At 35.0% G+C, this 14,955-nt stretch overlaps 1 protein-coding gene across 1 annotated transcript; it reads left to right on the top strand.

The window, feature by feature from the left end:
• The first annotated feature begins 7,899 nt into the window (after window positions 1–7,899).
• On the top strand, window positions 7,900–8,916 carry LOC144452674 (galanin receptor 2b-like). The gene has a single exon (XM_078143818.1). It carries the CDS (start codon window positions 7,900–7,902, stop codon window positions 8,914–8,916), a length of 1,017 nt encoding a protein of 338 aa, XP_077999944.1.
• The last annotated feature ends 6,039 nt before the right edge of the window (window positions 8,917–14,955 follow it).

Below are 14,955 nucleotides of genomic sequence, written 5' to 3'. Positions count from 1 at the left end.
TCAATTCTAATAATAATGGGTGTATTGTCTTTATACCTTCATTGAAACCACCATTTGCTTTAACTAGAGTATTTTTCGATTAGATAATAAACAACATATACTATCACGCAGCCTGCATGTGAAAGGCTTTGCTGTGCCGGGATGACTCGACGATAAACGGTTGAATGATTGGGAAAGCCTTAACAGTTCCTCAGTTATTTCTATTGCTTCCCAGTGAAATATTCTCACATTAGTAATAAAAATATCCTGTTACTGATGTCTTTCTCTCTCTTTCTCTCCCTCTCCCTCTCTCTCCACTCCCTCCCTCCCTCCCCCCTCTCTCTCTCTCCCTCCCTCCCTCCCTCCCTCCCTCCCTCTCTCTCTCTCTCTCTCTCTCTCTCTCTCTCTCTCTCTCTCTCTCTCTCTCTCTCTCTCTCTCTCTCTCTCTCTCTCTCTCTCTCTCTCTGTATTGAGATATGGTTTAAAATGAAATTGTGACATAACGAAGGTAACTGATTAAATGTTTACACCTGCTGAAATGTAATACATACACAAAGTTGTCAATAAAATCCACTAAATATAAAGATATTATTTAGTGACCAAAATTTGAAAGATCACTAAGCTGAGTTTATACCGCGTCTTTTCATGGATAATACTCAAACCCACACACTTCTAATACTGTCCAGATGCACGGCAATTAAATTCAGAATGGAATCTCAGTTACACTATGTGCCTTTTTATCATTTCAAGTTAACGGCAGTTTTACCACCTGTAAGGAAAAGATATGTTATGGTGATATCTGACTGTGTGTCTGGTGAAATTTGTTAAACGTATTCCCTATGGACGTAATACGAACTGACTAGGTTTGGGCAATTATCCTATGAATGTTAAATTCAAATAAAACTAAAGTGAATTTCAGAATACCCTACTTCTTTTCTGTTTGATACAACCACGCAGAAACCAATAAGAAACTGGACATGCTACACTTTAAGATAGCAAGATGTAATGAGTACAGTTTCCTGCTACATTTTGTCTTAGTGAAATGAACTACACATGCCATCATACAGACAAATTTTCTTAATTTCCTTAATTCAACATCTAAATACACCCAAAAGCTATTTACAAATGTTGTCCAATCTTGACATTTAACAGTATTTTCTGATGTAACAATATCAGATTGGTTGTGACTTATTGAAAGGTTTATCCGTGATTTCGGAAAGACGAAAACGATAATGATGTAGAATTTGTCAGAATTCCCTCACCAAAAATATCAAAAGATCAAATTGTGTAATCAGATATCTGACGGACAGGAATCATTGTTATTATTTCATTTCCTGTATTTAGCATTTTACAATGTCAGTGATTTTGGAGACACACACACTTCTGGTCAAAAATGTTTACAACTTTAGGGTTTTATGTGGCTTCTTACTTGAAGATAGAAAAGTCAAATGGTGCGTCAATTTGAATCAACAACATGTTTTAGGTTATTGTTCACTGGCTCTCTTTGATAAAGCCATGCAGAAACTAACAAGAAACTGTATATTCATACACTTTAAGATAGCAAGATCTCAGAATTTTGCTATATTTAGTCTGATTTTTTTTTTTTTTTAAATAACATTTTTAGTAATTTCAAAATAAATTGCACTGAAAACAGACAAGAGAGCGCCAATGTTTGCATTTGATATCTGCATATTGGCACGTTAGTTGATTTCATTTAAGACAAATGTAGCGAACTGTATCGAAATCAATCTTGCTATCTTAAAGTGTAGGGTGTGCAATTTCTCATTGTTTTCAGCCTTTTTGTACCAAACAGAACCAGGGAACAGTAACCTGCACAGCGCTGTATTACAATGTATCCGGTATCAACTCAGTGATTTGATATTTCAAGTAATTGGGCAAAGTAATAGGCCCCAGAATCATTCAATAGCATGAAGCAGGAAATACACGACTAGTTAGATTGTAGAGAGATCACGACATTACATACTCCGTACCGTTCCTAATCACTCCTAATGGTTCATCATACCCATTAGTATCCTTTGTCAATCATATTTCTCAAAATTCTCTCTGACTTCTTTTTTTCAAATGTAATGCACACTGTATGACTACTGGTCATTTTTAATCATCATGCCAGAAAGGCTTTAGGATGAAATGTGAGTCTTCCGTTCATATGTGCAACGACCGCCCGCAGAAATTTAAACTCCACAAACAACATTTCTTGTAGTTGTCCGTGAATAGGGAACTTGCAATCCAGACTGAGCATGCTCAGACGCAAAGGACTATAGGATTATCTGTGGTTATCATAATGCCTAATCTGGAGCTACTGATAAAATTAACCTCCCACAATTGTCAGGGTCACTATGAATTGATTATTTGTGGTTATAAACAATATATCAACATTGTTTGCAATACTAATTGATTAGTATTTTTTATCACATTTCCCATGATGCAACATGCAACATGGCGGGTTTGCAAGTTCCCTATTCCATACTGTGCAAGGAGCTAGATCATCACATTTCTCTGAAAGTTTATTAAAACGCTATCAATATAATATGTTGTGTGCGTTACAGAAATACGGACAGATCCCAACAGATGTGTTATCACGCTTTTAATAGCTCCGAGTACTTACTAAGGAACAAGCTATACAAACTGAAGTCTTTTTTTAGAATTTACAGGTATTTACATTTTTTATTTTGCGTCACATTTAATATGAAATGTTATGCTTCTATGTGTTTTAGAAATTCATCATCACTTCCCATTTAATTCGTATTGAGAGGATTTTAGGATTCTCACAATGAAAGTAAGAATTTTTAAAGTACTAAGCTGATGAATGAGACTACCTCAACGGTGTACATGCCAAATAAAAATGTCATCTTTAGAATCATTTACATATGTGTCACATCTTTTGGCGATAATCAAAGGTCAAAGTTCAATACAGTTTAACCCAATATTAAAAATGGCGATGTATTTGCAGGATGTTTGAATATATTCAAATTCAACAGGTTTACTTTCATTTACATACTGATAGATGATTGGTGCAGGGAATGATTATTATCCAATCAGAAATCTTGCTGTACAGTATTCGGCGGCCATTTTGGATTATAAAGTGGATTATTTCTTATATCCCTTTGCCTTAGCTTTCAATTTATTTATTCATTTAGTTATTTTTATTTTCGTGCCAGGGTAAATAAATGAAAATCACAATTTAATCAAATTCGACAAAGACTTTCCATTTCTTTCCAGCCTTTACATAGTTAATGTTACACTCAATTCTGATTCTGTCTGATAGCTCTTCTTTGAAAAGGAAAAAAAAGACAAAATCTCTCAAAAACAGATACGCTTTTGTCCTGGCAGATAAGCCAAGATTTGTAAATCGTAAACATTGCAATCACAATAATATGATTTACACAGCTATCTACGTTATTGATTCCAATAATTAAATCATGAAAACATAAATCGATTCTAGTGTTGTTTATACTGTTGATGAAGTCCATTACTTTTGTCCACAGATTATCAAGTCGTCTACATTCCAAAACATGTGTTTCTGTGTTTCTACAGTACCACAGATATGACATAAGCTATTGACGGCTCTCTTCCACCTTTACAATTTCTCATTACAGGGAAGGATACGAGGAAGAAATTTAAACATAAAATTTGACAAAATAATTGTTCGATGAACCCAAATATTTGACCAATTAACGTCGATTTCGTACGTTCCATTCCACATTTCTACAACCCAAGGTTTCACAAATTTGCGATTTATTAAACACCAGTCCTATAATAGTCTCTAACTTTGACTTTTGTGACCAGTGAGATATTATCCTTGTCTTCAGAGAGTTTGACAAAAATCTCTGTTCTGTTTGACGTTTCCTCCTGTAAAGGGTAATTCTTCAAGATTGCTTTCCAGTCATTAGGAATGGAATTTAGAATCTTGAAAGTTTCAGATATCCAGTTTGTGTGTACAGTAGGTTTATACAAATCAGCTCAACATCAAAAGCTCCAACCAAATTGACAAGATCTTTAACAAAAATTAGATCCGAATTTATCCAATTGCGGAAAAAGAGTGTTTGACCTTTGAAGGTAACGGCTTATTTCTTATATCCCTTTAGCCTTAGCTTTCAATTTATTTTTTAATGGAACAATTTGTTTGAAATAAACAAAATCGACAAGTGGTGAACGTATATATGAAATCTATCACATAATACAGTTTCCCTTTTTGAAAGAGAAAACGTCATGTCGCAGTCAATGTATGCCATTAAATCACTTTCACAAAAGTCTATAACGTCTTAGTTACATCGTTAAGGTCCTTTTTAACAGACAGTTCTTAACCCCAACGAGTTGTACATAATATTGTAGAGGTTCTGATTGTACTCGTTAGTGGTGTTAGAATTTGATAAACCACGACGAACAAAAGAACGACATTGTAAATCAAATTTTAAAAGATAATCGTGTGACATTCTCAGTTGTAGTAACATTATATCAGAACAATATCGACAGTTATCTCAAGTGATTGATGGCGAAGACCAAAAGGGTCTGCTGTGAAGAGTCATATAACACAACATGCACTAATTTAATGTCTCAAAAAGGTACATCCCTATAAATCCATACGTAAAACCACCTGCCATGAGAATGACGACACAATTAATAATGCCTGTAATCTTAAGCTTACTAATGGAGGCTTTAATATTGACTTATAGTATGCTATGTATCAAATGTTAGTATTAAATTGCTTATTAAGACTTCAGGTCTGATAAAGCTCATACAACGGCATAGGAATATTTTTTGAAGATTTTCTACGTTCATCTTTGGAATCAAGTTGAGCTTAATTGGTTGTCGTGTAGAAAGAAGGTTGCCGTCTCCTTAATAAAATGATCTCATACGCAGACAGGAAAGAAGCACTCACTTCAGGGTTTCCGTTTTCTAAGAATGATATAATGACGTTGAGTACACCTTGTAGGTTCACCCACTTTGCAGTTTCCTCAATTTAAGACGTTGCACTCCAGTTGTACAAACAATTTCCGGGAAAATGTTTCCCAGATCGTTCACAGCACACGTGCCATCGTAAGTTGGCAACTCAAATTTGTTAGCTTGGCTGAGAAAAACTTTTACGTACGTAGTTCCTGAACTCTGTAAGACACAGTGGTCGAAAAAGTCGATGTATTTAGACTGCGTTGAATATATCGCGTTGAATATAACATCAAATCAACAAATTGCTTGCGCTAATAAAATGCAAAGCAGTCGATATATTCTTAGCCAACGAGAATCCACCATATTGTCTAACGACAGTCAATTATGCAGTGCAGATAGCATGGCAGCAATACCATAAATTAAAATATTGTTGCATCTTGATAGATCTTGGCGAGGAGTCCTAGTTTTATGCATAGTTAGTGACATTATCTAAAGTGGCCATACTGATGAGGATTTGGTACTTATTTTGGATTTTTAATTTATAAAACAATTTTATCATGGCTGTCTACTTGAAAAATCTATGTGAAACAACGTTGACAAAGTCTGTGCTGGTAAATCAATACAGAGAAAAATCTATAAAAAAAAATATGTAAAACGTTTGTTATTGTACGTACAATTACAAACATTTTACATGGTTATTATGCTTTTAAAATTTATTGGCATATGTTGTATTTGACTTTGATTTTATAAGTAAAAAGCCAACATTAAATTGTTTTGTAAATGAAAAATCCAAAATAAATACCCCAATCCTCATCAATATGGCTACTTTTATTCAATTGTACATAGTAATATTAATATTTGTTTGTCGGTTTGTCTATTCTTACTTTCGAGGAAAAGACTGTTTTTAGACAGACTTTATTAATCGTGTAATCCTATCGTTTCAACTGTTGTGTCAAATGTGATTTTGTCTCAGTGTATGCTGTGTAATATTTGGTGTAAGAGGATTTTTACTTTCATTTAATTCTGTTTATGGAGAATTTTTTGTCCGAATAAACGTAAATAATAATAATTATTATCATGTGAGTTTGACGTTTAGCGCCCCCAGTGGTTAACCAGGCATCTTAGTTAGACGTTCCATAAATGAGGGCACTCATGAATATTCATAGAAATGAAAGTCCGGTGGGTTAGAACAGTTTTCTTGACTTCATGGAACGTCCACCTACATGTAATTAATTAATTAATTAGAGACTGTTTCACTTTTTGTATACATGAAGAAAAGACGCGATGTCTTGACAGGGTTCTTGATCGACATCAATGGTCTTTAATCAGATTTTCTGTTATCTGTAGGTCTTCAGGCAGATGATTGATTCAATCCAAGTTAAGAGTTGCTGATTGAAAACTTCAATGTTCTGCGAGGTCTATCAGATATGCAATACATGACTTATGATAAGCACATGTCCTTTCCCCGTCTAAACACAATGTTGAGGGGATTACTCTAATATAGCAAATAACAAGTTTATTCTAAACGACCATTTGACATACTTAGTAAGCACTTGCATCTGTCACGCTCTTTCTGGACTAAAAGTACACGCGGTCCTAAGGCCAGGACAAACGAATGTTTTGTTTCTCGTTTCCGGACGCGTCATCTGAGAAAGTGCCCTTCAGAGTTTTTCCCCCTTTTTCCTAACTTTTGAAATCGGCTAAATATTTTAATACTGCATCAGTTTGATATATGTATAGCGACGTTTGGGTGTGGCTAGCACACCTTCCTCGGACATGTTCGTTAAAAGGTAACAATACAAACCAAGATACACTGCCTGCTAGAACCAAGTCATATTTGACGTATTCCAAGCACACGAAACATAATACTTATTTGCTTGGCCTAATCTTAGATAACATGTACTACAGCAGTAGAGATAACATTAAACATTTAAGATTGAAGCAACCTTATAAGTTTACCCTTTGAGAGTACAAAGCCTCTTAGGATCAGATAAAAACTCACTTGACAAATATCCCTAAGCGATGAAACAGTCAAAGCCTCTCAAGACAGAATCTGTGTCATACTACATCTGTCATTCCACAACTTTCTATACGTGTATGGTTCATGCATGATATCCCTTTACAAACTACAAACAGAAGGGAACACGACGTCAAAACGACGTCAATAGTGAGTGACGCATGCGCTATGGGTAGAAAGTTAACCGGGTGCTGTCTATAACTTAATAATTCATTGTGTGCTCTTCTAGTACACTGAAATATTCTGATATAACTCTGACAGCCTTTGTTGAAGCATGTCTACCAGATCATGGCGCTCTCACCAGGAGTTTAGATATGCTATAAAAATGCAATTATGCTATAATGTAGAAAGTTTATAAATGTTGCTAAAACGTCATAGTTTTGATTTGAAAGCCACCTGTCTTAAACTAATATCATTACTAGGCAAAGCCCATAAGCTCGCACAGTGCAGCTTCATTTGTGACCAGCTGCCTCAGGATGATATTGTAGATAACTCCCTCTGCGTGGAGGATGTGCATAGTATATAGAACGCGCATGCGTAATCATTTGTGCCGCAATGCATTCTTGGGTAAAAAAAAACAAAAATCGCATAGTATATAGGACGCGCATGCGTACTATTATTATAACTAGACTTTATTTAAACACTACAGGCTGTTTAGCCAAATGTTACTAATTGATTTTCTCATCATTGCTCAAGAATTATTGATCAATTAATCATAGAATTATATGTTTTTCTTCATAGTATTAATAATTTGTATGTCATTTTTTTGTAGGATATAGTCATTCTGGTATTGGTGAGGCCTCTATTGTGCTGTCCAGAAGAGGGATATTTCAGACGCCATTTTCGGGACTTTTTTGTAATCTGAATCTGAATATGGACTTTGTGTAATTTAAATCTGAATATCAATTTCTGGACTTTGTGTTACTTGAATCTGAACATCACTTTCTGCTATCTGGATCTGCCTGTTTTATCACTGGGCTGTCACTTAAAACGGTAAGATGTCTGTTAACAGTACAAACAGTACCATTGAAGATGAACTACCGCATAGTGTTAGCAACGTCGAAGTTATCTTAGATACGTTTTACGGTATTATTGGTGTTATTGGCGTACTTGGTAACTTTCTCGTTCTTTTGGTTGTCGTCAGAGTCAAATCGTTCCGATCTTTGACGAACTCCTTCATCGCACACCAATCGGTCGTCGATTTGATCAGCTCTCTTCTGCTTCTTGTTCTAAATTTGGGTCCCGTGATCATCGCACCATTCGGGGCTTGGGGAGACTTTCTCTGCAAAGTGTGGATCTCGCGTTATTTCATGTGGGCTGTGATTACAGTGTCGACGATTAACCTGGTTGCTATTTCATTAGAACGGTACTATGCTATAGTGCATCCAGTTAGCCACCACAACAGCTTCAACATACAGAAGGTCAAAATCATATTCGCGGTGGAGTGGATTTTGGGAATACTTGTTGAGTTATACTGGGCTTTGATCCAAGTAAACATCGGTGGTATCTGCATCCCCATTTGGCCAAATTTATTCCTTCAGCGTTTCTGTGGAACGATGGTCTTCGCATTCCAATTCTTCATCCCCGTTGTCGTGATGATATTTGCCTATATCCGGATCGCCTTCGCTCTCTCAAAACAGGCTCGAGAAGGCGACACCGTCATGCAGAAATCACGCCGCAATGTCGTGAAGACGCTGGTGATAGTGGTAGTAGCTTACACCATCTGTTGGACGCCGAATGCATTCGCTTTCTACCAGTACACCCTGGGCGGGTATTTAGATTTCAATGCTCCATTCACTCACTACACCACAATCTCTGCATTCGCTAACATGTGCGTCAACCCCATCATTTACGCCCTAAAATATGAAAGCTTCAAAGAAGGACTGCGGAAAATGTTCTGCAAGAAACAAAACCAAGTATCCGACAACTCATCTACCGATAACACAAAATTAACCAATGCACCATCAGCAGTTTCCAGGTCTACTAATCTGAGAGTTCCAACAGCAGTAGCCTAGGGAGTTTAATGAAGCACTATATTCCAAAATAGGTATCCTAGGGAGTACGTCACTTAAAACATTGTATCACGGACTTTAAAGGCTCAATTCGGACTGCGACGACAATAAGCCTTTCCAAAATTTGCCATGGTGGCACTCTATTTCCTGTCTGTGTGTACCTTGGGGGTATACATGGTATAGGTTACTCGGTTAATCATAGAGCACTGCTGCTTTCCTCGATATCTGAAATCATCTCTGATTTCACTTCAGATCTACAGAATACCAGGGGACGAAACTCTTAAGAAACGGTACTATGAGGTGATGATACCCCCAATTTGAGCGAGGGCGCTGTATTCTCAATTTCCTGTTTGCAGTCTGGAATGACCATTTGAGGGGATATAGAGCAACGTACCTCATCGATAGAACTTGAAAATACCTAAACTTTTATTGTCAGAATTATACAAACCTATTGGGGGAGTGAAATTTTATATCAAGTTTCAGGATTCGGGATTATGTACACATGAATATGTATGTCATTTTTAAAGTGACCATATGGATGACGAGTGTGTATTTATTTTGGATTTTTAATTTACAAAAGAATTGTATCATGGATTCTTACTAGAAAAATCAATGCGAATAACATAGACCAAGTCCTTGTTTGTCACTCAATACATTGCAAGGATCTAAAAATGTGGAAAAAAGTTTGTTATTGTACGTACAATAACAAACATTTTACACACTTATCAGTCTTTTGCTATTTTTTGAGTTACAAAGACAGACTTGGCATATGTTGTTTCACGTTGAATTTTCAAGTAGGAAGTCATGATAAAATTGTTTTATAAATTAAAAATCCAAAATAAATACCCAATTCGCATCAATATGGTCACTTTAAATTGTGTAATTTTGGAAAGACGCATGCCCATTTGGTAAAGAGAGATAGCATAATAATACAAAAAAGCAGATTTGAATAATATTGTAAATAGAGATGAACACTTTAACTTATTAATTGGTAATTAATGCTAAATATTGAAATGGTAATTTTGCACCGAACGTAATTTTTGTTATCTTCGATTTCACTCACCTACGTCTCAAGTTAATACAACTGCTGACATCAGACCGTGGACAAACAGAACCTGTTTACAGACAGGGAAAGTAAACAACTCAATTGGATTAATAATACTCAGCACAGCATGTTGGAACAGCAGAGATTTGTATTACACACCGTGGTTTGATAACAACAGTTTTATGGCCTCTTTATGTGTACATGAAATGCCAGGGGAACTGGAAATAATTTGTGAATGTCAACTATTATGTAAAGTGACAGTAAAACTGTTCTTATCAAATGATGGAACGTAATACAAGTCTGTGTACTTCCAACATGCTGTGTCAAGTGTTATTAATCCACTTCATTTGACGATGTTTACTTTCCCTGTTTGTAACAGGTTCTATTTGTCCACGGTCTGATGTCAGCAGTTGTAATGAAGGACTAAGTTCCATTGGCTAAATACAGGGCATTTCTTGTTACATTTTGCTAAATTGAAAGTTGTGGAACTGTATTTCCTGTATTATATCATTATTCTACAAATTAGATCGACTTTTCACATATTTTCAAATATCATAGTAGCCATGATGTTTACCTTACGAGACAGGCATTGAAATGGTCATTTCATGTCCACGATGTAACTTGGACGGTTTATTCGAATTATTATGTTTACTTTGTCACCTTGTAAAAAAGGGAAAATGACAGAGACAACCTGTATTGGTGTAATGTATAACATATTTACAGAACTTGTACAGAAATATAAAATTTCACTGTTGGACTATATTTTCCGACAAAAAAAAGAATGATAACTTCGGGAAGCAAATCCTTCTGAAAAGTCATCACTAATCTCACGTGCCCTTATTTCACAGTTTGTGTATGACTAGTGAAATTGCAATACATTGTTGAATAATTATGTTAAAATTCTGGCAAAATTAAGCTGATTTCAGCTCAAAAAGAAGTCATGATTGTTTACCATGAGAGATCCCAAATTGTGAAAAGTCTTATTATAATGGTTTACACACACACACACACACACACACACACACACACACACACACACACACACACACACACACACACACACACACACATATACATACATACATACATACATACATACATACATACATACATACATTCACACACACAGACACACAGACACACATATCTTTATCGTTATCTTTGCCTATTTAACCTAACACTTCTGTACACTCTTTTCAACTTTCTAAGCTACTGACGTACATAAACATGTAAACCTGTCATTTTCTGAAACTATAGGGTCTTCAAAACTGTATAGCAACTGTTAATGTATTTATAGGAATCTAAAGAACTGCCAATATTAACGTTGTAATATTATATTTGTAGACCACACTATTCAGTGTGTATACAGTAAGGTGAACCACTGGTGATGGTAATATTGAAGGTGGGGCAACACAGCTCCTTGGGATCTTTTTCTAGATAACTACACACAACACTCTAGTGTTGATGGGAGTTCTGTTTAGTGTATGTATGGAGTAATTGTTGTACCATCCATCTCCATACCATGGGTTATAGTGACGTAATATATATCAAATGATCCTTTTTATAAAATAGTGATATTTGGAAAGAGGTGTATTTCAATGTATCACAGGATAATTCTGACCCCACACACAGTCAATAGTTATTACCCCAGGTGGTAACTGAGCCTTCAGTTTACAATTAAACATAGACACAAACTAAAACAAGTGTTGCAACATGTTGATACAACAGTGATAAACTATTGAATGGACATTGGTTTATTTATAGTCTCAGTAGGAATAGTTGTATCCATAAACTTGCACTGCACTGTTTTAGGATTTCCAATGTTTAAACTGTCTTGATCACATGGTGATTAGAATCACACAACGGGAACCGCTGTCACCCACTTGTGTAAATCTACCACATTGAAGAACAGTAGATTTAGTTTACGTCTGTCTTAGTAAATCGATCGCGAAGGCTCGATTACCAGAGTTGTAAGACTTTGTTGACGGTGTGTGTACGTGTCAGCAACTTGTGTCTCGATCCATTACGTAAGGCAAACTTCCAAAAGTCAAGTCATCATTTTTTCATTCGAAATTCAATGTTTTATGTCTCTGTAGTTATTTTGTGAAATCAATGCCAACCATTGCCCGTGGTTTAACATTAGATATATTCACCTACATTGTTTGGGAACGGTCTGCCTGGTTTTGCTTTATTTGTAAAATTCATATTTAAAAATTATAAAAACCTGATCTATTTTGTGTTTCATGTTCAAGCAAATATTATAAATTTAACATCATAATCTTCAATTTCTTTCAAAACTTACACTCTACAAGTGAAAATATTACAAAACAATAATTGCTATCCAAGGTTTTTAAAATGTTGCATTTTGATCAGCAGACTATCAAAAAAGTGTAGGAAAATAATGCAAAATAGATCAGAAGGTGTTAATATATAAAGTAATATACGATTAAATTATATGATAAATATATATATATCTACATATTAAAGAAATATTATATATTATAAACCATTTTATCTAATATTTTCATCACTATTTTGTTGTGTATTGTTTTGAATCGACCTGCTTTAATGTTGGCTGTCAATAACAAACTTGTGTTTCAATATTGACGTTTGATTATGAGTCTTGTGTTGTAAATTGCCAGGTATGAGTAGAGTCTAAGGTACGCCGTGATGGGGTGCCCTCACATATCGGTCAACCCCTCCCACCTATGGGTGAGAGGAGGCCGTTGAGGGCGGAACCGCACGACGTATCTTATAGTCTAGGTATGAGGAGGTCTGATCATCTTCCCATCTGTATATCTTAGTGCAAGTGAACGTGTATTTGGTGTGAGGTTGCTATCGATTTTGGAAGTTGTTAATTTTCGTCTTCTTTGGGGACAATAAAGATGTGCTGTGTTGTGTTGTGTTGTGTTGTGTTGTGTTGTGTTGTGTTGTGTGATGCTGTGTGGTGTGGTGTGGTGTGGTGTGGTGTGTTGTGTTGTGTTGTGTAAATTACATGTTTGATATTATGAAACGTAAACGAGATGATTTGGTTGGGCCATGGACACGTTATTATCGGTTACACACAAAAAAGTAGCATTTTTCAACTATTACGCAATAAGTCGTTTTTGCAGTCCAAACGCCCCCAATTTCGCCTTTTCTGACCTTTGTGAAAAAATCAACGTTTGGCGATGTATAACTGCCTTTTACAGTTAACCTATCATTATAAATGCATAAATTAAAGTGTTGCGAGTTTAATTAAAGTGTTGTGAGTTGTAAGAAATCTTTCATTTAGGTTTATATCGGAAATATGGCATTTTTCATTAATTTCTCTATTAATTTTTTCAGAAATATTGATTTTTATTTTTCAAAAACCACTCTAAATTACATGTTTGATATTATGAAACGTAAAAGAGATGATTTGGTTTGGCCGTGGACACGTTATTATCGGTTACACACAAAAAAGTAGCATTTTTCAACTATTACGCAATAAGTCGTTTTTGCAGTTCAAACGCCCCCAATTTCGCCTTTTCTGACCTTTGTGAAAAAATCAACTTTTGGCGATGTATAACTGCCTTTTACAGTTAACCTATCATTATAAATGCATAAATTAAAGTGTTGCGAGTTTAATTAAAGTGTTGTGAGTTGTAAGAAATCTTTCATTTAGGTTTATATCGGAAATATGGCATTTTTCATTAATTTCTCTATTAATTTTTTCAGAAATATTGATTTTTATTTTTCAAAAACCGCTCTAAATTACATGTTTGATATTATGAAACGTAAAAGAGATGATTTGGTTTGGCCGTGGACACGTTATTATCGGTTACACACAAAAAAGTAGCATTTTTCAACTATTACGCAATAAGTAGTTTTTGCAGTCCAAACGCCCCCAATTTCGCCTTTTCTGACCTTTGTGAAAAAATCGACTTTTGGCGATGTATAACTGCCTTTTACAGTTAACCTATCATTATAAATGCATAAATTAAAGTGTTGCGAGTTTAATTAAAGTGTTGCGAGTTGTAAGAAATCTTTAATTTAGGTTTATAACGGAAATATGGCATATTTCATTAATTTTTCTATTCATTTTTTCAGAAATATTGATTTTTATTTTTCAAAAAACGCTCTAAATTACATGTTTGATATCATGAAACGTAAAAGAGATGATTTGGTTTGGCCATGGACACGTTATTATCGGTTACACACAAAAAAGTAGCATTTTCCAACTATTACGCAATAAGTAGTTTTTGCAGTCCAAACGCCCCCAATTTCGCCTTTTCTGACCTTTGTGAAAAAAACAACGTTTGGCGATGTATAACTGCCTTTTACAGTTAACCTATCATTATAAATGCATAAATTAAAGTGTTGCGAGTTTAATTAAAGTGTTGCGAGTTGTAAGAAATCTTTAATTTAGGTTTATAACGGAAATATGGCATATTTCATTAATTTTTCTATTCATTTTTTCAGAAATATTGATTTTTATTTTTCAAAAAACGCTCTAAATTACATGTTTGATATTATGAAACGTAAACGAGATGATTTGGTTTGGCCATGGACACGTTATTATCGGTTACACACAAAAAAGTAGCATTTTTCAACTATTACGCAATAAGTAGTTTTTGCAGTCCAAACGCCCCCAATTTCGCCTTTTCTGACCTCTGTGAAGAAATCGACTTTTGGCGATGTATAACTGCCTTTTACAGATGACCTATCATTATAAATACATAAATTAAAGTGTTGCGAGTTTAATTAAAGTGTTGCGAGTTGTAAGAAATCTTTAATTTAGGTTTATAACGGAAATATGTCATTTTTCATTAATTTTTCTATTCATTTTTTCAGAAATATTGATTTTTATTTTTCAAAAACCACTCTAAATTACATGTTTGATATTATGAAACGTAAACGAGATGATTTGGTTTGGCCGTGGACACGTTATTATCGGTTACACACAAAAAAGTAGCATTTTTCAACTATTACGCAATAAGTCGTTTTTGCAGTTCAAACGCCCCCAATTTCGCCTT

This window comes from Glandiceps talaboti, chromosome 23, assembly GCF_964340395.1.
Source record: "Glandiceps talaboti chromosome 23, keGlaTala1.1, whole genome shotgun sequence".
Taxonomy (NCBI): domain Eukaryota; kingdom Metazoa; phylum Hemichordata; class Enteropneusta; family Spengelidae; genus Glandiceps; species Glandiceps talaboti.
This window is presented reverse-complemented; position numbering and strand designations above follow the sequence as displayed.